Genomic DNA, 23,020 nt, shown 5'->3' on the forward strand with positions numbered 1-23,020 from the left:
CTAAGCTAAATAAGAATTTCAATTTGACTATAACTCATTCATCACAAACCGAGCACTACATGCATATATATCTAGAACTAAATTAATTTTGATTTAAATGAAGATACTTTTTTTTATATAATCTAAATGAAGTTACTTTTATCTTAAAAATCTTATCTCGTATTTATAGCTTTTCCAATTCTAGAATCTCTCACAACTCCATAATTAATTAACGTTAAAAAATTACATCAATTATAAAATATGAAATAGCTGGTATGTGGTAAACTTTTTAACATCAATTATAAAGATGAAGTAGCTAATATGTGGTAAAAGAAGTTTACGTAAAAATCAAATAGGAAAACACAAATTGCTACTTTATCCCAAAAAAAAAGATTTGATAAGAACAAAATTTGGTGTAGGCATGTAGCTACTTAGCGCAACCACAACTTCTAAACTTTTACTGTAATTTGGTGAAGTCACTTGGAAAATTTTGGATTGTGATCAAATTATCAACTTAGAAATTATAGGAGAAGAAGATAAGGACAAAAAAAAATGTTAATTTTAAAAAAAATCTAACAAAATTTCTACAATTTGGTAAAGGCACTTAACGCAACCACGAAGTCTAAGCCCAACATTTATTAACTTTTACTGAAATTTGGTGAAGCTACTTGGAAGAATTTGAATTGTAATCAAATTATCAACTTAGAAATTATAGGAGAAGAAGATAAGGACAAAAAAAAATATGTATATTTTTTTTAAATCTAACAAAATTTCTTCAATTTGGTGAAGCCACTTAGCGCAACTACAGCTTTTAAGCCCAACTTCTATTATATTTGAGAATATAATAAAAGTTGGGCTTAAAATACTTTCAAATAACAATATAACAATATAAATAGGTTAATTTTAAAAAATATATATTGCATAAACTATATTTTGTTAGAAAAATAATCACATCATTTTTAGAAGGGTTTGGACTAACACTTATAAGTCTCATTTATTATTTTCATTTTTCACTTAAAAAAAAAACAAATTGTCAAATTTTCCTACGCACTGTGCGCTTCTACTACTGGTAATATTAATAGTTCAGATGAGTTTGCTGATACCAGGTAACACTAACCCAATAGAGCTGGATGGTTATATTTCCCAATTCCCATATGCATTTCCAAAGAAATTTATGTTTCATGTACTATTTGCCCAAATTTTCAAAATTCACCATGAATGTAAGCTTCCTAAACTTAACTCAAATGGCACTTCCTCCTTCCATAAGAATATGTGGATAATAAGGTCGTGGGTTCAAAATCGAAACCCACTGGATAAATGTGTACCTTACCGGGGGAAAAAATGTAAGCTTGCATGCATAAACAAGAAGTAAACAACCATTGGATGGAAAGATAAGAATACACTGACAGTCTTTAAGGAAACTAACAATTACAACTTTCAGTAACATAATGTATCAATTTAACATTATGTATAGAATTCCTTCATATAATTAGGCCCAGGCTTATAGGGATCAGATTCCTCATATGCATCTTTTCGGTAAGCCCCCAAATCGTTCACACGATTACTGAGCACGTGAAGGGCTGCTTTTTTCTTACCTCCATACTCATCTGGGTTGTTCTCAACGTAGCTATTGGCCTCGGCAGCTACCTCATTCACAAAAGCAAACCGGTTCTCCTCTGATAGCAACAATCTTTCAATGTCCATAGTCATTACCTTTCCCGATTCCTTTATCTTCCTCTCCTGCTCCTCAAGGAAAGGAACCCGCTCCATTTGGTAGCGCATTACGTCATCCTTCTTCGTCTAAAACAAAGAAATTACTGCATGAGTACTACTAGACAATGCTAATGAGCATGTGAGAGAAGGTTTTCCAATAACATCATCACAAAAATTATTGTCTTAGCAAGTCTATTAAATCGTGATTCAGTCACAATTTCATTTCTCAAGCAGATAAACAATAATGCATAAGAAGCAGCTGCTGCAGTACCAAACTGCTCGCCTAGTATCTTGCCGTAGCTATATTCAATTGTTACAACTAGTGGGGGAGGAGGGATTCAAACTCTGATTCCCCTTATAAAAGAAACCAAACAATGCCACTGAGCTACAAGGCTGTTGGGAGTATCCTTCCCTTAGCTCTAAATAATGCATTATCAGGATTAAGAGGAATAATCAAAGGATTTCTGTTTGATTATAGGGAATACAGACTAAAAGCTAATGTAAGGCACTCCAGTTAAATCAGTAGTAGGAAAACGCCCTTTCCTTCTGGTGTCAAGTTGAATTTTATAAGAACAGCATCCACACCAGAAGTTTATTTCCGTTAACTTATGTTGAAGAATAAAATGTCCTATCTTGCACACGAAATGGCTAATTTGCAATCCAATTCAGTTGTTAAACATCTAAATTTTTCTGACTGGAACTCTTAAGACTTTCTCTGATTCCCCAACTCCCAAGTCCTGGTGGTAGGCTAGAATTACTTCCCCCTTTGTCATTCATGCAAGGTCAGAGCTTCCTGTCATACTCTCATCAGTATTTAGCTTGAACGGTAAAATACCCATCTAGCCATTCTAGCCAATAATCAAGATATAGAAAAATACACATTACCACATTAGAAAATGTACAAGCCACCCATAATTCTTAACAACAGTATGAAGAGTTGCTTCCTTGTTATTTGAGGTATACAGCATGAATCACGTGTTCCAATTTAATAAGCAAGAGCAAGAGAAAACTCTTATCAATCCCCATTTAAGCCTCCCTTCATCTGTTAGATTTTATCTAAAATGATAAATCCACTCCTCAAGCTTTTGGAACCCTGAATCGTGACTACTTTTTCACCAATGCAGACCACCTTTAAACAGCAAATTCTACTCCCCTCCTAACAATCAGCACCTACCCCTTAATTTTACTACAGAAGATAATCGTCTCTAATCTCAAGGTCTCCACCAATTGCTACTATTTCCTAGCAGAGTTAAAGTTACCAATGCACTAACAATCCATTACTACAACAACAAAAAAACCTTAATCTCAAAACAACAGGGTCGGAAATGATTCTCAACAGACTAATTAAGGGTTTTTTTTTTTTTTTTTTACAAATCCTCATCTCTGTCATTCAATGATATCCAAACTAGTGTCTTTTTAAACTTTTTCTACTAGTGTTACTTCGGGTCATCCTCTAAGCCGCGACACACATAGTTAGTCAAGGTCAATCACATGTATTCTTTTCCGTCATTCTATCATATTATCTATAAAAAACATAATTAAAATATAAAATAATAGGGAAATTTTCTAAGTACCAATTTCCTTCGCCGCCACACTCGCCGGCCACGACCATCCTTTTGCATTTTCGACATTACCTACACATGATTTACACATGAAACTAATAAATTACATTTTTTTAAATTTAAAAAAAAAAACAAATTTTACCTTAATTTAATAATTTCTAACATAAACAACAAAACTAAAATATTAACCTGCGAGCGAATAGAACAACTCAGCCTCCATGAATTTCCAGCTCCTATCTCAATTCTCTACATTTCCGATAACAACAACAACAAAAAAAGCAACTAAGGACTTAACCTAGTACCAAACAAAAAAAAAATCTAATGAATGAGAAATTAAAACACAATAAGATTTCGAGTTTTAATGTTACAACTTACTTAGATTATAACATTAACACTGAATATATATATATATATATATATATTTATTTATAAGCTTTCTAGAGAAACAAACAGAAAATTATTTCTAGGAAAGCGAGGGAGAGAGAAAATTACAGGTGGAGCTGAAGAAGAAGAAGAAGAAGAGAGAGTGAAGAAGGGTAGTAGTGTGGAAATCGCCATTGCTGGACTCTTCGTTATCTCTCTGTGTCTCTCTCTTTTGCTTTCTTTACTTATTGCCACCGAATTCTTGCCTAAACTACGACAATGCCATCGCCGGTTGGGCTCGGGTATTTGACCCGTAACTTTTAAAGGTAACATTTGCGAACCGGACCCATTTTGTTCTTAATAAGGTGGATCATATTAGTTTTTTTTTTTTGAGAAACGTGGATCATATTAGCTAATATAAGAATCTACTTTTTTTTTTTTTCTTTTTTTTGTTTTTGTTTAACCATGTTTCAAAACACCAACGTCATATTATCTATTCTAAATTCTATTTCTTTAAAAAATATTTATTTTTCTCTCTTTACACGCTACATTCATCGTCTACTCTCCATCAATTTGTTTTCACTATCCGTTCTGATTTGTTTATTGAAATATAATATTTTGATATTGTTTATGGATTTTTGCTAAATACATATATAATACTTATATTTACTCATCGTGGATTGAAATAATAAGAATCAAATCAAAACAACATAATTTTTGTGTCTTTTAAGAGGAGCAAACCATAATTTTATTGGAAAAACCAATTGGAATCGGTCTAATGCTCTGTTTGTTTCAATCGAAAATCTTGTGTAGAGATAATTTTTCGTATTTTTCAGTGTTTGATAGCATAAAAAAAATAATCAATAGAAAACTATTTTTACTCAACATAAAAAGTATGGCTTATTTTTAGATATTATTTTCCACCTTTTTTTTTTTTTTGAAAACAACACTATCTCATAACAAGCTAAATAAGGGAAGTTTGCAAATTGTTTTTTAACTCATTTAGGGTATGTTTAGATGAGGTGAAAACAGGGAGGATAAAAAATAGGGAGAGGAAAATAGGGTAGAAAATGATATTTTCTATGGTTTGGTTCTGGAGAGAAAAAAAAAAGACAGAAAATAGGGAGGAAAATAATCCATCCGGGCCCACATTTTTTTATCCTCCCAATTTGGTAGGAAAAGAAGTTGAATGATGTAATTTACACAAATACTCTCACTTTATTGCACTCACCTGCCCCTCACACTTTCCCACTCACCTGTGACCTAATTTTGCCTCTTCATCCTTATCACTTTCTTAGCACCTTCACAACACAGCAATGTAACAATGGTTAGATAATTTTTTTTTTTTTTTGAAAATATCTTCCCAGTCTACATATTGTCATGTGGATAAAGTTTACATAATCAATTTTTGTTGCCCATAAATTTAAAATTATATATAATAATAAAGAAAAGTAATATAAATATATATGTATTTGTGTTAATTTTTATATTATTGAGTGTAAATATATCTATTTATTATATATTATATAACAAAGACATAATAGTCAATTTATATAAATTATATTTTCCATCCTCCCCTTTTTCTCTCCAACGAAACAAAAAAAATTTCCACCCTCTCACTTTTCCACCCCTCCAACCAAACACACATAAGGGAAAACTAAATATTTTATATCCTCCCACTAATTTTCCATTCTCCCTACATAGGAAAATTATATAGTTTTATAGAAAATACTTTTTGAAAAATGACTCATTTTCTAAAAAACATGATTGCAGAAACAAACAGAATAACCTAGAATGACCATAATTTACCCTGAAGTGGAATGAAAGGATTTCTTGTTCCAATTTTCTTAACAATGTGGTATTTTTCAACCATTTCGACCATAACAAAAAGGAATCCACAAGAATGCTTGAAACTACTACTTACGTTGTGGGTTGGTTACATGGTATTATAAAAAAGGAAAAAAAAAATCTCTTTCCTCTAACTTAATCTCTTACGAGCATACATAAGTGTTTTTGGAATATTGTAACTTAGAAATTTTACTCATTTGTATAAGATTTTGATCGAGATTATTCACAAGGTCTTGATCAAAAATACTATTGTAGGGGTCAATGGGCCAAAGAGTATATATTGGGCCAAAGGCCCAATCCGAGGACACTAAATGGTCCGAGGATGTGAGAATATCAATTCAAGAAGCAGTGTTGATGGATAAAGAGGCGGAGACTAATCAAAGTCATCTCGGGAGGTTTTCCGAGGAGGAGTCCGTCCTCGGCTATTTAAAGTCGAGATAGGAAAGGGTTACCCGATGTCCAAACACGATGATCTAAAAGATCCTATAAGTGAGGATATGCATGGTGGGTGTACCAGATAAGAAGAAGGGCTAGGAAATATCCAAGATAAAGCTGCTACCACCGCATTGAATGCTCTGTAGCTAAACCTCTGGCCGCATTAATGCGGAAGTGATGCTTGAGCATCAGAGTTCAGCCTTACAGCTACCTCCAAAGACTTTAGGGATTGACAAGTATCCAAACCAGTAACTTGATCCATACGTGGAGGATGGAGAGAGGAAGAAAGATGATATAAAAGGAGGAGAAGACATTCAGGAAGAGGGGATCGAAAAGAGGGAAAAGAAAACATTGTAGACATTAAGATATATCTGTAACTTGTCTTTAAGAAAGAGAAATACAGAATCCAACCCCCTCGGCTTGAGTCCGAGGACAATTTTTGTTATATAAACTATCCCATTTGTATGATGTTGCAATTTAGCTCATCATCTTTGATATTTAAAATCACTAGAACCTAGATTTCAAGCCCACTCTTTACAAATTCATTGTATTGGGCTTTTTGGGCCTATCCCAATCTTATTTTTGGGTTTAGGTGCAAATTATGACCTTACAACTATCACTATGGGAATCTTTGTATTACCCACTTCAATTAATGTAATTTAGTGTTTGAGATTTATTACTCTATCTGTATTATGTTATTTATCAAAGTCCTCTTAATTTAGACAATTTTGAACTTATTTGAGGATACCAAGTTAGTTTAAGAAGTATTTTGGGATGAAATAGAGGGTTTTAGACAGCCCATGAAATAAAAACCCAAGTGGGGGATCTATAGATGTTCATTCAAGAATATTGATTTATATTCCAATCTCAAACTCACTCAAAAATCAAGTAGTTTTATACAAATAGAAAGCAATAATATTTCTGCCAAATCAATTTCATGCCATTGTTTCAAAAGATTCGAACTCATGACCTACCTGACACCAATGCCTTTACCTTTAGGTGATTGATCATTGATTTCAATTAAACTTTCCTCAAAAGAGGTTTGTATGCACATCTTCTTTTACACGCAACATTATCAAAGTCAAACTAATAAGAAAGTAAATGAAAGTAAAAAAAAGAGAATATTTATTTACTATTAGTAAACAAAGTATAGTATTTAATCTGAACTTTATCATAAAACATTCTTAAACACCTCTTAGCAATCCAAATAAATGAGTTAACAATTTAAAGCTATTAAATAGTATGATATCCTTTCTCAAAAAAAAAAAAAGTATGATATATTAAATATTTATATATTAAAAATAAAGGGTTTTTTTTTTTTTTTTGGGAAAGAAAAAAAAGGGACTTGTTTCATGTATTTGATTGCAAGTTTGCACCTTTGAAAAAAAATTATAAAATCATTAAGTTTTTTTGAATATTCATCAATATTTGGTAGAATAGTAATAGTGGTAAAATGTGGTGTGCTAGAGGTAGCAACAGTGACAATGGTGATGACTTGCCAACAGCGTTGGTGTCGATGATAGTGGTGAAGGTACTGACGGTAGTAATTGCGGTAGCATATTTCATATTGGACAAAGTCTTACTCTAGACGTATTTTAAGGAATCTCTTCAAATCTATTAGGTGATGATTTGTAAAATTATCCACATGTATTATTTAATAAATTACACAATTTATTAAATATGTCATATAACTAAAAGTACAACTAGGTGTTTTTATCACTTGCCACATATTAAGTTAGGGGTAAATTTTTTCCTTTCAAAGTGGCGGTTTCAGAAATTTTTCTCAGGGTGTTTCTTAAGAAGTATAAATTATACAATTTAATAAAAAGAGAAATTCATATATTGACAACAACAACAATAAAAAAAAAACACACAAATACATAAAGTTTACAATTATTTTCTACGAGTTTTCATATTTTGAAATCGTTGCATGATAGTTTCATTATCAATGCTACAAGGCATAAGCTACATCTCTTTCAATCACTGGCGGTTGCACGTTAGAGTCAGGGTGGTCACAGGCCACCCTGGCCTAGAAAAAAAAACCATTATTATATATAAAATTTAAAAATTTTATGACTTTCTTACCTTAAAAAAAATGTGTGACCACCCTATATTTTTTTTAGGTCCAATATAATTAAACTTTGGACAAAGTCTAGTAACAAACTTGGTTGTAGATTAAGGCTACAACTCTACTCAAATTTTTTTTTTATTGGATATGAATTTTAACAATTCTACAATTAGATTATATTTTTTTTATATCCTCCATGCTTGCAAAACTTTAAGAAGATTAAAGATAAATAGGTTATGTTATCAATCAAATGTTTAATTTTTGAGTTTTTGTAGTCTAGAATTATATACAAAAAAAAGTTTATGGATCAAATAGTGAATAATATCTGATTAACATGAAACTTGACATGTGTTTTAAGCACATAACAAAAATATACAATTCAACAGTTAAATTTTCAAAATATGTATTCATATTAATTTGTTTAGTGAAAGTTGTAGTTTTAGGCTACAATAAGTTTGTAGTCAAATTTTGGTTATTTTAACAATATATTGAGTCTTTACCAAAAAAAAAAAAAAAAAAATTAACTAAAATTTTAAAAGAGATATAGCGTGCAGCATTGATAATGAGATATAACTATCTTTTTTATTAAATACTGTATAATTTAAGTTTTTTAATGACCACCCTGAAAATAATTTATGGAGCCGCCACTGCTTTCAATATACATAACCAAGCAATCATTTATCCACTGAATGTAGTACAAATTATGGAGCAAAATTTAATTTTATTGGCATAAAAAAAATGAGGGTGTTTCTAATTTTTTTTTTTGAAGGGTAGACAAATAAAAAATTTTAAATTATTATATATAAATTTTTTTTAGGTCAGGGTGGTCCTAGGACCACCCTGGTTTTTTCAGGTCAAGGTGGTTCTGGGACCATCCTGGCCTTAAGGTGGCGCTACCCCTACCCTTTCACATTTTTTAAAAGTTATTTTATGTTAATTTCAAAAAATATTTTTGGTTAATGATTTTCTGGGGTGTTTGATGGCAGAATTTAGGCACATAGATTTGAATTTGAGTGATTAATATTCAAATACTTTGTTTAGATAATTTACAAAGAGTTAAGGATTTGAGTTTGATAAATCGCCAATAATTTCAAACCCTAAAATCATTAAATTTGAAATAACTTCTAAACTCATAAAATGTTAGGAATTCATATTACAAATCTAAATCCAAATTTAAGTATCCATATATAGATTTAAAATTAAGACATTTCAAATTCATTACTTCAAAATCTAAATCAAAATTCAAACATAGGCAATCGAAAAGTATAATTCAAGATATTTCCTCAAAACCAACGGAATGTTTCTTCCCCAGTTCCTCTCTCTTTATAACTTACTTTTTAAATATTGAATTCCAAAAGTACGTTAGTTAATGTTGATTCATTCAACACTGTTTTGTAATTTTGGGCACTGTCACTATGAAAGCTAATAATCTGTCACTATTAAAGCATAAAAAAGGGTACCCCATCATGTGGAACTAGCCAATCAAAATCGTCAAAAGCAGCCCTTCCAACGCATTTTGCCGATGATCTGGCTTTGCCTCCTTTTGTCCACAAACCCATTTTCTTCTTATCTCTTTTGTCTTTGTTTACTTGAAAGTTTTCGTTGGTAGGTACAAGTTGAATTACACCGAAACCACACCCATCTCTAATTTTTTTTTTTTTTTTAAGATACAATAAAATTTTAATATATAGTATCTATTTTGTAATAATATTTTTATTATCAATTTTGGTATAAAATGAGTAAAAATTTTAAAATTTTTTATTTAACGATAAGAGACTTATCAATTAAATTAACACGCTTAAAGTGGTATTTATTTATTTGATCGAGAGTTCTATTCATTTGAAGACTAATTTGACTACATGGGTATGGGCCATCACCCATGGCAATGGCATTAATTAAAGTTTCACTTTCTATGTCTGCTAAGTCCAATGAAGATTGCTTATTTGTATTTGGTTTTGATTCTTCCCAGTAAGCATGACAAAAATGCAGTCAATTTTCCAGCTATAAATAGAAAAAGCTTGAGTTAAAAAAAATAAAAAATAAAATCACATAAAGACAGTGTGATGCATATTCAGAAAAATCCAACTCTCACTCAAAACTTCAAATATGATCAATTTTTAGTTATCATTAATGATGGATGGACAGATGACTACCTTTTTATTCTTTTAATAGCTTCTGTAACTGGTTATTTATGCCAATCCAATCATTTTGATTCATGAAGTATAAAGGCAACAAAATGGAAGTAAAATTTACACTATAATTATTTTTCTCATAAAAAAAATATATTATTATCAATTTATCATTTATTACCACCGATCGCCCGGTTAAGATATCTGTTAACTCAACTACCACCTCATAATATTTTCAATTATCAAACTGCTCAAAAATTTAAAAAACTAACTCGTAGAGCCTACTGAATATCAATAATGCCATAAATACAATAAATTTTGCAGCAAACTTCATAACTACTATGATAAGTTATAACTAGTACAAAAACCCATAAAAAAGAATCTAAAAACCCAAAAAAAAAAAATCAGAATCTAATAAAAGTCTCAAAAATTTTTTTTTTTCTTTGTTGAGAAGAATCTAAAGTCTCAAATAGATATGAAATTTGTGGTAACTACACATTCTATTTTATCAGTCAGAGAATGTCATGATCATTATTAAAACCATTTTCCATGCTGACGTGGCATGGAAGAGAAAAAAAAAAAAACAGAAAAGAAAGAAAAGTCACTGTGACAGTGACACTGACACAAGTTTAAAATTAGCAACTTTTTTTTTTTTTTTTTTTTTAATTTTTACTTTACCTCTAGTAGTAGAAACCAGAACACAAGAAACGGTGTCGTTTGTCGCCAAATCTACCCACTATAAATTATTGCTGCAAACACACAACACACACAGCACAGCACAGCACAGTAAAGTAAACCACACTTCAAAGTTCAAACTGAAAGAATCTCTAAAGTAAAACCACACTTCCATTTTCTAGGGTTTCAAAGTTTGAAAAGAAAATCCCATTTTTCCCAAGAAACAAACAGAGAACAAAGGGACAAAGCAGAAAGCAAAAAAAAAAACCGAGATTCGAGAAAAACCCTAGCTCCGAAGCACAGCGAAGACGAAGGTTGAACAAATCAAACAATGTGTGGAATCTGAGTGTGTTTGTGGTTTTTGAGCTTTGGAAGTAGTAGAAAAAACCCTAGAGAGATATGGAGAGGTCAAGATCTAAGAGGAACTACTACTATGACCAGGACTATGATTCCGAGACGGTAGGTAGGACGAGACCTCGGTACAACCACCACTACGCGGCGGCGGCGGCTCCGGCTCCGCAAGGTCCGCCTCACCACCGTCACAGGGGCGGGTCGGGTCGAGCCGCGAAGCCACAGCCGGACCCGTCGCTGACCGTGACGACGTCGTACCGGATTCTGTGCCACGACATGAAGGCCGGAGGGGTGATCGGGAAGTCAGGGAGCATCATCAAGTCGATCCGGCAGCACACCGGCGCGTGGATCAACGTGCACGAGCTGATCCCCGGGGACGAGGAGCGGATCATCGAGATCTCCGACACGCGCCGGCGAGACCCGGACGGGAGAATGCCGGCGTTCTCGCCGGCGCAGGAGGCGCTTTTCCTCATCCACGACAGGATCCTCGAGAGCTCCGACGAGTTCGTCTCCGGCGCCGGCGAGGAGGGTTTTGGGCTGGTGATGAGTGGCGGGAAGGAGAGGGTGGCGACGAGACTTGTTGTGTCGAGAATGCATGTGGGTTGTTTGTTGGGGAAAGGAGGGAAGATCATTGAGCAAATGAGGATTGAGACAAAGACCCAGATTAGAATTCTGCCTAGAGATCATAGTCTACCACGTTGCGTTTCAATGTCGGAGGAGATTGTTCAGGTTCTCTGGGAACACCATATACTTCAAAAAAAACCCAAATCACAAAAACTAAAAATTTCAATTTGATTATGATACTTTTGTTGAGAGTACTTGCTACTTAAAAAAACCCAATCAAGATTGGATCTTTGGACGGTTTAGATTGCCATGCTACTAAGTACTACTAAATACTACTACTCTTACTACTACTACTACTTGCTTACTGTGAGTAAATGTCACTGAGAGTGTGTGTGATTATTGCCTTTTTGTAGAAGACCCAAAACAGCACACCAAATAAAACCCCATTGCTGTTGCTGCTGAGACTTGGAAGTGGCAGGAGATATGGTGTGTGAGACGGCCAAATTTGAATTTTAAGAGGACCCCATTGATTATATTAATTGCTTTTACATTAAGACCAAAAGAACATAATTTGGTGTCTTAATGGTGTTTGGGGGTATTCCAGAAAAGTATATTGTCTGTTTTGATGTTGAGTTTGGTGCTTTTTGGTAGTTGGTGTATTAGTTTGTGCTGATTTTTGGGTATTTTGTGGTTAGACTATGTAGCAGTGAACTTGGTCTTGAAAAGGTAATTTTTGAACATCAGAATGTGTTTTTTTTTTGGATAGTTAAATACTGGGGGACAGGGAGGTGGGGTTTGAACCAGACATGCGGCAGGTTGCCATTATCACTGGGCTATCACTTGAACCCCGAACTTCAGAAAGTTAATGAAGAGTAACCTGATGATATTGCCTTCTTAAATGACCGAAATTAAACAACCATGGGCAGGTTTTTGAAATGACTAGTTACATGACAGTACATTAGAAGGGAATGAAGGGAACAAATCACAGTTTTGTCAGATTCTAAATTGGTCTGGTTGAAGTTGTTTCAATATGCCCAATATGTGAACATTCATAGCTGCATTTTTTCACCGTTATGCTTGAACTGCAGATTATATTTCCTTATTTCGTTATAAATTTCTTTGAAGAATTATCATGTTGAATATACCTTAGGTTTAATAGTCAATGTTGTAGTCTGATTTTCTCCAAGGTCATACCTTTACATTTCTTTGAGTATACCAGCCTTGTTAGGTTCTAATTCTCTGCCTACAATATTCTGAGGACTGAGGTTTATTTCTGCATTTATGAATACTAAATACAGCTATGAATGTTCATCACCAATTTGGACTTTTCTTTTTGAGGGGGAAGGGAGAGTTGTTTTATGTCATTTTGTGGGTGTCTAATTAGGGTGTTTAATTCATCTAATATGACCATGCAGAAAGGCATTCGATATAAGAAAACTTTCTGAATATTTGATATACAACCTTTTCCTATCAATAAAGATATCGGAGTTTAAATATGATTTCGTTGTTTCCCTGCAGGTTGTAGGTGATGTGAATGCTGTAAAGAATGCTATAGCTATTATTTCATCACGCCTAAGGGAGAGTCAGCATCGTGATCGCGGTCATTTCCATGGACGAATGCATTCACCAGAACGATTTTTTCCTCCTGATGATGATTATATGCCTCACATAAACAGTACAGCACGTCGTTCGTCCGATGGTGCCAATTTTGGACCACGATTATCTGCCAACAATATCAGAAACAACAACTATGCCTCACGTTCATCTGGTTTTATTGAATCTGGGGTTGCTCCCATGGTTGACCATGTGCAGCCCTATTATGGAGAGGACATTGTGTTTCGAATACTTTGCCCCATTGACAAGGTGGAAAGTGTTGTTGGAGAGGCTGATGGAATCTTAGAATTGCTTCGAAATGAAATTGGGGTCGATGTTAAGGTGACTGATCCTGTTGCTGGTTCAGATGAGCAAATAATTATCATTTCCTCAGAGGAGGTACTTGCCACTTCTCTATCTTTTGAAGCAATGTGGATAATTAATGTAAAAACCTCTGGAGTTCCATAATAATCTCGTAGTGCATATCTTGGAAGTGATGGTGCTCTTTTAAGTTTACTAATTCTGAGTTTCAGGCCGTTGAGTTCTAAGATAAGTTTGAAACAAGTATAAACCTCTTGTTACAACAAAATGTTAAAACATATATATATATATATAGATATATTTCTTGATGTTGATTTGCTTGTGTAAATAATATTATACTTTAGTAGGTTCTAACCACCCATTATTTCTATACTTAGGGTCCTGATGATGAGATGTTTCCAGCCCAGGAAGCTTTGTTGCATATCCAAACCCGCATTGTTGATCTTGTTCCAGAGAAGGACAACATTATAACCACTAGGTTACTTGTCCCGTCTAGTGATATTGGATGTTTGGAAGGAAGAGATGGATCATTGTTGGAGATGAAGAGGTTGACTGGTGCAAATATACAAATACTGCCAAGAGAAGAACTTCCTCTCTGTGTATTAGGAGCTGAGGAACTTGTACAGGTTTGTCATTGTATTTATACCTTCTTATTTGGTTAGCCGTCTGAATTGGTTAGATGACTGGGATTCACATAATGATGTAAGTTGAACAATAGACTTTATAACGATAATAAGTTCTAGGTTAAAGCACACTAATGGTGCCGATGGTGGCTCCCTCATAACTGGGTTTGGATATCTTTTTCGGTTATTATTATGGACTGTTAGATATGAACAATCCAGGGACGGAGCAAAATTAATTTCATCTAGTTATGCTATTAATGGTAAATGTATTGTTTTCTGATTTTGCTTCTTTCCCTTGTGTATGCGATGTGTATTTACATCTTTACATTTATGGATTAGGGCATCTAGATTTTACTTGTCTGTCATATATCATTTAAAATGTTTTTGCCAAAAAAACTAACGGAAAGGTCCCAACCTGTGCCCCACAAGGTCAACAAGCAAAGGCTGGTTGGCAGGATCGGGCATTTTTAAAGGCTCTTTTGTGTCATCTGCAGATTGTAGGGGAGATAAAAGCGGCTCGAGATGCTCTTGTTGAGGTGACATCAAGACTAAGGAGTCACATATATAGAGAGTTCTTTCTAAAGGATATGACACCACCTTCTGTCTCTGCACCAGGCCCTGTGGGCAGCGGTCTAGGACTGGAGGCATCATCTCCCAATAACGTAGCTCCAGGTCGTGAAGGTCATAGTGGAGGTGATCCTCCTACTGCAACATATCAGAATGTTCAAACTGTGGCAGCAGCTCAGCCATCAAAGGTAACTTCATTCCTTGATAGATTGAGAAAGTCTCTGACTCTTTAAGTCTGTGTGTGGATACTACTTCTCTTTTTACTGCCTTTTCTTTATCAATGGCTACCATGTATACAATTGTTGGGCTGTCTACCATTCTTTCCTTTGGCAGTCATAGAGATAAATGAAATTTTGAGCCAGCCAAACTATGTGTTGGTCTTAATCATGAAAATGTCTTTGGCAAACAAGACTAGTTAACTTTCTGGTTACTGCCTTATTATGATTTGAATTGACAGCAGATTTTTCCGTTCACATGAGCTCTTGATTTGGTATTATAATACTGTAACCCTCATTTTTGTAGGAGTCTGGCAGCGAAATACCAAAGCAAAATGATAGTGACCGCCGTGAAGATGTGCCAAGTGGGTTGAATAGGTACTGAATTGTGCTTAATTTTATTATTTGGTCCCTGAATGAATCTATTTCAGCTTCATTTTGTTATTTGGTCCCTATATGAACCTAAGACTCATTCAGCTGGTTGCTTTGCTTATGTTCTTTTTGAATTTGGGACTGCTAGTCATTGATTTCCCACCTGACCTGACCCTGCGTATGTTCAATTTTTTAGAATCCCTGTAACACTTGTAACTAGGAGTACACTTGAAGTTGCCATACCAGAGCACGCAATTCCCAAACTCATCATGAAATCAAAGAACATGCTTAGTCAGATTAGTGAGGTAAGTCAGACTGGCTTTATTGCAATTTATTTACTTAAACTCTACCATGTGGAATGGCATTTTGACGTTTCTTCTTTTGGGAACAGCTTTCAGGAGCCAATGTAACCCTGGTAGAAGATAGACCAGATATGACACAAAAGACCATTCAAATATCAGGTACTCCAGACCAGACCGAGAGAGCCCAGAGTTTGCTTCAGGGATTTATTTTGAGCAGTAAGTCCCTCTCTGACACACACATACAACGGTATTTTGTGTACATGCATGCCCAATTCTTGGATTCTCTGGTAAATTGAAGTGACAGTTACACACCTTTTTTCCCTTTTCAGCTCAAGAAGATGGCCCTTAAGTTATTATGGACAACATGCATATGGAAAGGCGGCTAAACAGGAATGGTGCCATTCAGGCTTCATCTGTGATCTGACTTCCCATAGTTTTTTAATCCCAGAGTGCAAGGGGCTGGGGCCGTGGTCCGCGCATGTTTTGTATATTTTTATCATCTGGCTGCCGTTCAAAAGGGTATTAAATTTTCAAATTGAAAGAACCATTCCACTGTAAATGTCGACATCTAAGGGAGCTTCAATTGTTGTTTTTCTGCAATGTTTCAATTTTCCTGCATGAGTATGGGGGAACTTAAGTAGTTTTTTTTCTCTTTTCAATTGTACCTGTATCCTGTAATGCTCTAGCGTGAGTGGTGTCCACCATCCAGCATTCGGATTTGCAAGTTTAAAATTTTCCCACAAAGCCTGAATGGACACTCCCTAGAGTAAAGCTTTGCAAGTTTTGACTGAAAGTTAGTCAATGAAGTAATCTTTGTAATGATTTTATTTTATTTTATTCGATTAGTTTCGTCCTTATTATAATATATTGTACTCTATTTTCTTTCTCTGTTTCATTGTCAAGCAAAAGAAAAAGGCAAACTTTTATCAGCGATTGAGAGAGGAGGGTAAACAGGAGTGATGGATAGCTCATCAATTACTTAAAACTACAAGGTTCATGATTCATCCCAGATACTTGTGTGCAACTCCCTTCCCACTCTCAAATTTAGCAAGCAAAATGCATCCCCTGACAATTTGATTCTATTTGCTAAATTGCTCTACTGTTCATTTCTATGATTGTTTGTGTGGACGCCTTTTCTTTATAGTTATCTTTTCTCTCATGATTGCTAAGATTAGTCCTGAATAATGCAAGTACCACAATAGAACCCACGATTTGCCCACGCAGTGAGTTGAGTGGAGTAAAAATTGTGGGTCAATAACTCGTTACGTGGACGAGTTGTGGTACTAGCATTATTCTTAGCCATGGACATTGATGGAAAGATCATAATAAACTCGTCTCCACGTGGCGACTTGTGAGCAGTAGAATAAAAGTGGTAGGTTTACAACTCGTCACGTGGGTGAATTATGAGTTTTGCTATGATATTAGCATTATTCTTAGCCATGGACATAGATAGAAAGATCATAATAAAATCAAATTTAGTGGAATAAAATCAAAATGACCAAAAACGAAATCAAGTCCAAACTTTAAGGATTAAATTATGTAATCCAGACTATCATTATTTTCCTTTTATGATCTAGGGTTTGGATTTAAAAAAAAAAAAAAAAAATCTTGCTCATGAGTAATTTGAAGTTTGATTGGGTTTGGGTTTTACTCTTGCCTAATTTTTTTTTTTGGAAAATGATTCACTCTATTTCATAGTTAAGATTTTATTTCTAGATCTAACCGTGTATAGACTATCACGTCACCTAAATTTTAAACAATATGGTATTAGATAGGCCTTTTCTTCTTGTTGTTGTTGTCGTCAAGTTCAGCTCGATAACAAAAGTAAAATGTTTGAACCAAGCCTAACCAATGTTTGAACTTAGCCTAACCAATGTTTGAACTCGATCTTGTTAAAAAGCCTACAAGCTTGAATTTGGCTTTAATTCTTAGACAAGTCGAGCTCAAGATCAATATAAAATTATTAACCTTAAGATCAAACAAAGTGCATCATCAAACCTATATTAAGCTCAAACGGTTTGGACAAGTGATCCCAACTCTCACTTAATTAAATACCAGGTAATATGAGTTTAGTTTTCAAGTTTCTATCAAGCTTATTATCAAGCCCATAAATGAACTTAGACTTGCTTATTTTTAATTGAGTCGTACTGTTTACAAGCCTACTTGGCTCTTGGTTTATTTATTTATTTATTTTTAGATTGGATTCATGGGACTTGTAAAAAAAAAAAAAAAAAACAACAACAACAAATAAATTTTAGGGGGGTATTTCAGACATTTCATGACCAAAACCCCATAATCCCCTTCTGTCTCTTCCTCTGTGAACTCTCCAACACACCCAAACATAAACCCTAACCATTAACCCCTCTCTCTTACTCTCTCCGACCACCGTCTCCACCGCCGTAATCTCTCTCTCCGTCGCGGCATTCGGTACGTCTTTTTTCCTCTTTTCTCTTATTTTCATAAAGCCTGTGTTTGGTTCCCGAGAAAGCACACATTCTCCACTCTTAACGGCCCTTAAATTCTACTTTTAATCTCAGTTCAAAAACCCCATTTCTTCAATGTGGAATTTTCAAACCCAACGCTGTCTGTCTACTCAAATATTGAATCATTTCTAGGAAAATTTTTGTTTAGAATGGCATGAATTGTTATCATTGTAGATTAGATTGGATTATAATTCAAAGCATTTCAAAGGAAAACTTACATTTCATGCTATATTTTATCTCTGTTTCAATGGGTGATCAAAAAGTCTTTGTCTTTATTATTGATTGTGTTGTAATGTGAAGGAGGAGATTCAGTTAAAGAGGGTGGTTTTAGATGGCTTTTATGCAATATGGCAGAAATGCCCTTCGAAAGGTTATTACGGACACTAGTGGCCGGAGCAATGATCGTGTGGTGAATCCGGTGCTATATTCTGGTCAAGGACTTAGATTTAGGAAGTTGGAAGTTGTTTTAACCACGGTGAGTAGAGGGGTTTTTAAGAATTTGCTTGTATGTTGATTGGACTTTTCTTTTTTGGGGTGTTAAGTATTGATTAGTGTTGATGAATTCAGAGCATAGAGAAGCTTGGTAAAGCTGGTGAGACAGTGAAGGTTGCTCCTGGACATTTCCGCAACCACCTTATGCCCAAGTTGCTAGCGGTTCCAAATATTGAGAAGTATGCTTATCTTGTCAGGGAACAGCGCAAGGTTCTTTTCTGTTGCACAGATAGGCCTTATTACATTACTTGATTTCAATGTAACTATGCTTTACACCCCTATGCATTGAACATGTTTATGTGTGTGTAAATTAATGCATTGGAGTTTTTTAGCAAACATGTGTGGACACGCACACGCGTATGCAAATATGCTTATGCCTTTGCAAAGTTATGAATCTGTGGTTAGGATGGAATGTTCTTGCGTTTATGCAGTCAGCTGGTAGTTACATTCTGCTAGCATAACTCATTACATATCTTATTAGTTACAGTAGATATGCTCTTGGATATTTAAGGGTATGTCTTTTCTGATGCATTTGACAATACATGCTCTCTCTCTCTCTTTCTCTTCCTTCACAAGCTCTCCTCTCCTTGCACTGTATGTATTTCGTGATTTTAGTGAAGCATGAGCTGATTGTTTATCTAGAAATGAAAAACCTTTTACCCATGTTATTTGCCCAAATCCTTTCTTTTGTCATGTAATAAATTGTTGATGATATGCCTCTCATCTTGCCTTAGATCTACCAACATGAGGAAGAAGAAGAGGAGGTTAAAGTAGTTAAAGAGTCTAAGGAAGATAAGCTGAAAGAATTTGAGAAGGCAGCAAGACGTCTTGATAATTCTAAGCTGGTTTGCACCTAATTTTGATGCTTATGGTTTCCAATCAGAACAGTTTATGGCATTTCATTTGATTCTGAATATGTATATCCCTTTTCTTCTTTCAGGGTTAGAGTTTGATCTATCTATGATTCTTTAATTTGTGTAAAAGTGAAAATTATGATATTTGTTAACAAATGCTGATATTTGAGCAATACCCCAGTGGTTCTAGCACCTCTTGTGGTGATTGGGCTCTGGGGTTCAAATGCACCAGCCTGCCTCCCCCTAATTACCTATCCAAAAAAACTTGATCAAATTGATTTCTCACAACTGTGTTAATGAAGTAAAAATATGTTGCTTAACAATTAAGAAGTTATCTCAAACACTTAACAAAAAAAAATTGAGAAGTTTTATGTATGTTTTTGGAGTTATCATTTAAGGGATAAACTATAATAGTTTTTGGCTGCCCTTCAACACTAATAGTGCTCACCTATTTTCTCTTATGATTGTAGGTTTTGACAACAATCCAAACCATTCAATACATAAAGTTGTCTTATATGAAAGATTACAAAGTGAAAATTGTGAATTGGATATTTCTTGTCATAAAAATTTCAATGTTGATCTTTTACTTGCTATACCATTTACTATACAAATATGAGTAAAGATATAAGTAAATTTACCATTTCAGTTTAAGAAAAATTTCAAAGTTGTATACCTTTATAGTTGATAGACTTATTTGAATGGTTTGAAGTTATTAATAATCTAACTATTGTAGGAGAAACTGGGTATGGTCCCATTAAAGTTGATGGGACACTGCACTATAACAGTTTATTCCATCATTTAAATAGTAGAGGTATCTAATACTATAATTAAATGTTGATTGCATTAAATTTAGATCTGGGGTATCTGACATGTTTAAGAATTTGCAGGTATTGCGGAGGTTCATCAATGTCGAAAAATTCCGTTTACGTGCCTCAAAAGAAGAGCCTATTGAGTTGCGTTCACCTATTACAAAGGAGGATATCATAGCTGAGGTTTGGTTTTTGTTTCATATGTTTGATAAATTATTTAAGTGAACTAAGTCTTAATCCTAATTAATTATGGACTCAGCTCTGTGGATCCTTGCTAACTAATTGAAATTGGCCACGTATATTTTTTTCGCCACGCTTCACTATCCAAACTTTTATTGTCTTCCTGTTTAACACATCACTGCTTCTGCCCTGTTATTTGAGGGTTTCACTATCATTTTCACTTTTTAAATTTGAATTAAACCACTCTTTCTCTCGAATGCATCGTAAAAGGAACTTTTCTTAGCTCTTTTACTTGATAAGAGCTAACCACTTTGAGTGGATGACTTCATCAATCTTAACATTCAAATTTTGACTACGTGTATCTAATGAACATGTTGCACTTTAGCATCCAAGAATTCATACCATAAAATATAGCTGGTCTTATTGATAATGTTTAATAAATTGTTCCCATGAAAAAAGAAAAGGCAGCTTTGTGGTTATAAACCTTGGATTCCTCTTAACTTTCGAGTACTAATTTTCCTTAGATGGACCTGCAATTACTTTAATGCACCCTGAAAGTTCTTGAATTCTAGGACTGAAATCAATCTAGTGACTATTGATCTGTAAACTTTTCAATGTGATTCACTTTGTGATTCCTCTTTAGACATCATTTTATTCTTTTGAGTTTGTTGGATGTATGTTTTAGACTTCCTTTTCTTGCTTTGTGTATACAGCTGGGAAAGAATTTGCACCTAGTCCTTTGACTGGAAAGGTGGCTTACATTTAACTTAACCAAATAATTTCAATGGTTAACTGATCAAGGATCCACCCTGCTAATTATAAAGGACATAGAAAATCTGGATGGTCTGATTTGAGTATTTTTTGGAAGTTAATATTTGAACCCTGTATGATTTGAGAACTTTACTTTTTTTTACAATAGAAAACCTTTTTGTTGTCTTAACTCTAAACCAGCAGGCAAAAGGTAGATACTTAATGTGATTTAATCATGCTAGTATTTAGGCCTAGACAATACAGACCAACGTGTGGTCCTTTAATTGCTGGATGTGCTATGGTTATTGAGTTGTGCAAGCTACTAGTTGACAGATTAAAGGTGTTTGTGGAGGCTTGAGTACTTAGATTCAAATAGCGTCTTCTAAAGACAGTGTAAGTCTTGTATTGTCTGCTTTGTTTTATATTTGTCCTACTGATATGTTCTCTTCGCCATTTCAGGTAGAAAGGCAGCTTAGTGTGCGCATCACACCTGATAACGTGCATCTACCTTCTCCTTTGACAACTTTTGGTGAGTATGAGGTGCCACTACGCTTCCCAAAATCTATCCCTTTGCCGGAGGGGAAGGTTCAGTGGACTCTTGCAGTTAAAATCCGGGGTAAATAAAGATGGTCTTGTTAGCTTAATGAGCACTCTGGTCCCAGGTTATTCTGGGATGTCGGTTTTGTCTTTTGTAATTTGGTAACTAGTTGCTGTAGTGATAAAGCTTCGTGTTTTAGCTTTTAAGTAAAAGATGTTCTGAAAGTTGCCCGTTTGATTTTGTATTTTTTACCTATAAATTTGTCTGATAAAGTGACAAAGATTGTCCATTTTCTCTGTTGACATTTGGTGTCAAAAGACTAAATTTGGTTCTTTGGTTCCCCCCTCTTTTGGTTCAGAAAAATGCACATTTGTTTATATATATGAATAAAACAATCTTATTCAACAAGATGGAAAGAATACAAAAGCGTTATAAGCATTACAATTTGAAATTTAGACCATCTTCAAATTCTAAAACAGAAAATGGAACATGTCCAAACACAATCATTCAATCAAACAATGATCATAACAAGGATTGATTGATGTTATAGATTGACTGTTCAATCCCATCCTAAGTTCTGTTTCCACAACAAACGCTGACATCACCGTTATGGTATTTATTTAAATTATTGATGTGGCAAAATTCGAATTCTTAGTTAAAATTGTAGAAATTCTATGGTGGAGTTACCTAAGAAGGGTGATCAATTATATGAGCCAACTCGAACACAATCTATTTATTGAGTGAGTTAAATAAGCATGTTGAGTTGGGTTAGGCCGAAGGTTACTTATTCCAACATGATTAAATATTAATGAGTAAAAATGTCTTAAAAGAACAATTTGAGAGATAACCTAGAGATTTAAAGCGAAGGCAAACCAAAAGTTAATAATATAATCGAGACAACTAGCCACGTCAGCAAGTTAACCATTGACCAAGGCTATTAAATGAGACCCATCGACCAAGACTTTTGACCTCCAACATGCTGCATTGGCTTGGCTCAAAACCAATATAGAAGCAAGGTTTTCACCATCAATTCTGTCAAGAGAAAAGTATTCCATATAATGCATGGCTCAAAACCAATATAGAAGCAAGGCTCTCACAATCAATTCTATCAAGAGAAAAGTATTCCATATATTCGATACATAAGGAAGGTATTCAACTACATGAGCCAACTTGATTCCTTGAACACAATCTATTTATTAAGTTAAAATGACATGACCTACATAACACCTTTAAT

General features: G+C 34.3%; 3 protein-coding genes across 4 annotated transcripts; 2 read left to right on the top strand and 1 right to left on the bottom strand.

The window, feature by feature from the left end:
- Window positions 1–1,333: 1,333 nt before the first annotated feature.
- LOC142618704 (protein PLASTID TRANSCRIPTIONALLY ACTIVE 7) lies at window positions 1,334–3,955 on the bottom strand. The gene is made up of 4 exons (XM_075791693.1): window positions 3,747–3,955; window positions 3,444–3,500; window positions 3,267–3,326; window positions 1,334–1,779 (listed from the first exon to the last, which is right to left on the bottom strand). The coding sequence occupies exons 1-4, from the start codon at window positions 3,948–3,950 to the stop codon at window positions 1,444–1,446; spliced, it is 657 nt and encodes a 218-aa protein (XP_075647808.1). The 5' UTR covers window positions 3,951–3,955; the 3' UTR covers window positions 1,334–1,443.
- Window positions 3,956–10,879: 6,924 nt separating this feature from the next.
- Window positions 10,880–16,543, top strand: LOC142619555 (RNA-binding KH domain-containing protein RCF3). The gene is made up of 8 exons (XM_075792693.1): window positions 10,880–11,852; window positions 13,206–13,679; window positions 13,979–14,227; window positions 14,719–14,979; window positions 15,314–15,384; window positions 15,575–15,683; window positions 15,770–15,896; window positions 16,010–16,543. Exons 1-8 carry the CDS (start codon window positions 11,172–11,174, stop codon window positions 16,027–16,029), a joined length of 1,992 nt encoding a protein of 663 aa, XP_075648808.1. The 5' UTR covers window positions 10,880–11,171; the 3' UTR covers window positions 16,030–16,543.
- Window positions 16,544–17,967: 1,424 nt separating this feature from the next.
- On the top strand, window positions 17,968–22,088 carry LOC142618428 (uncharacterized). Of its 2 annotated transcripts, none has more exons than XM_075791367.1 (6): window positions 17,968–18,107; window positions 18,464–18,638; window positions 18,731–18,865; window positions 19,390–19,500; window positions 20,397–20,501; window positions 21,708–22,088. In XM_075791367.1, the coding sequence occupies exons 2-6, from the start codon at window positions 18,495–18,497 to the stop codon at window positions 21,870–21,872; spliced, it is 660 nt and encodes a 219-aa protein (XP_075647482.1). In that variant the 5' UTR covers window positions 17,968–18,107; window positions 18,464–18,494; the 3' UTR covers window positions 21,873–22,088. The 2 variants fall into 2 exon arrangements, with proteins under 2 accessions (XP_075647482.1, XP_075647483.1); XM_075791368.1 differs by having other exon boundaries at window positions 17,971–18,107; window positions 18,476–18,638.
- Window positions 22,089–23,020: the final 932 nt, after the last annotated feature.

The sequence above is a fragment of the Castanea sativa genome, chromosome 12 (assembly GCF_040712315.1).
Source record: "Castanea sativa cultivar Marrone di Chiusa Pesio chromosome 12, ASM4071231v1".
Classification (NCBI taxonomy): domain Eukaryota; kingdom Viridiplantae; phylum Streptophyta; class Magnoliopsida; order Fagales; family Fagaceae; genus Castanea; species Castanea sativa.

Excerpts from the sequence above, each read along its gene's own strand:
- LOC142618428 (XM_075791367.1), top strand. The coding sequence starts at position 18,495 with ATGGCTTTTATGCAATATGGCAGAAATGCCCTTCGAAAGGTTATTACG. Across the intron at positions 18,639-18,730 it reads TGGAAGTTGTTTTAACCACG|AGCATAGAGAAGCTTGGTAA; the intron begins GTGAGTAGAGGG and ends TGATGAATTCAG. Across the intron at positions 19,501-20,396 it reads GTCTTGATAATTCTAAGCTG|GTATTGCGGAGGTTCATCAA; the intron begins GTTTGCACCTAA and ends AAGAATTTGCAG.
- LOC142619555 (XM_075792693.1), top strand. The coding sequence starts at position 11,172 with ATGGAGAGGTCAAGATCTAAGAGGAACTACTACTATGACCAGGACTAT. Across the intron at positions 15,684-15,769 it reads TGCTTAGTCAGATTAGTGAG|CTTTCAGGAGCCAATGTAAC; the intron begins GTAAGTCAGACT and ends TTTTGGGAACAG. Across the intron at positions 15,897-16,009 it reads TCAGGGATTTATTTTGAGCA|CTCAAGAAGATGGCCCTTAA; the intron begins GTAAGTCCCTCT and ends TTCCCTTTTCAG.
- LOC142618704 (XM_075791693.1), bottom strand. The coding sequence starts at position 3,950 with ATGTTACCTTTAAAAGTTACGGGTCAAATACCCGAGCCCAACCGGCGA. Across the intron at positions 3,501-3,746 it reads CTTCTTCTTCAGCTCCACCT|AGAATTGAGATAGGAGCTGG; the intron begins GTAATTTTCTCT and ends TCGGAAATGTAG. Across the intron at positions 3,327-3,443 it reads GTTGTTCTATTCGCTCGCAG|GTAATGTCGAAAATGCAAAA; the intron begins GTTAATATTTTA and ends AATCATGTGTAG.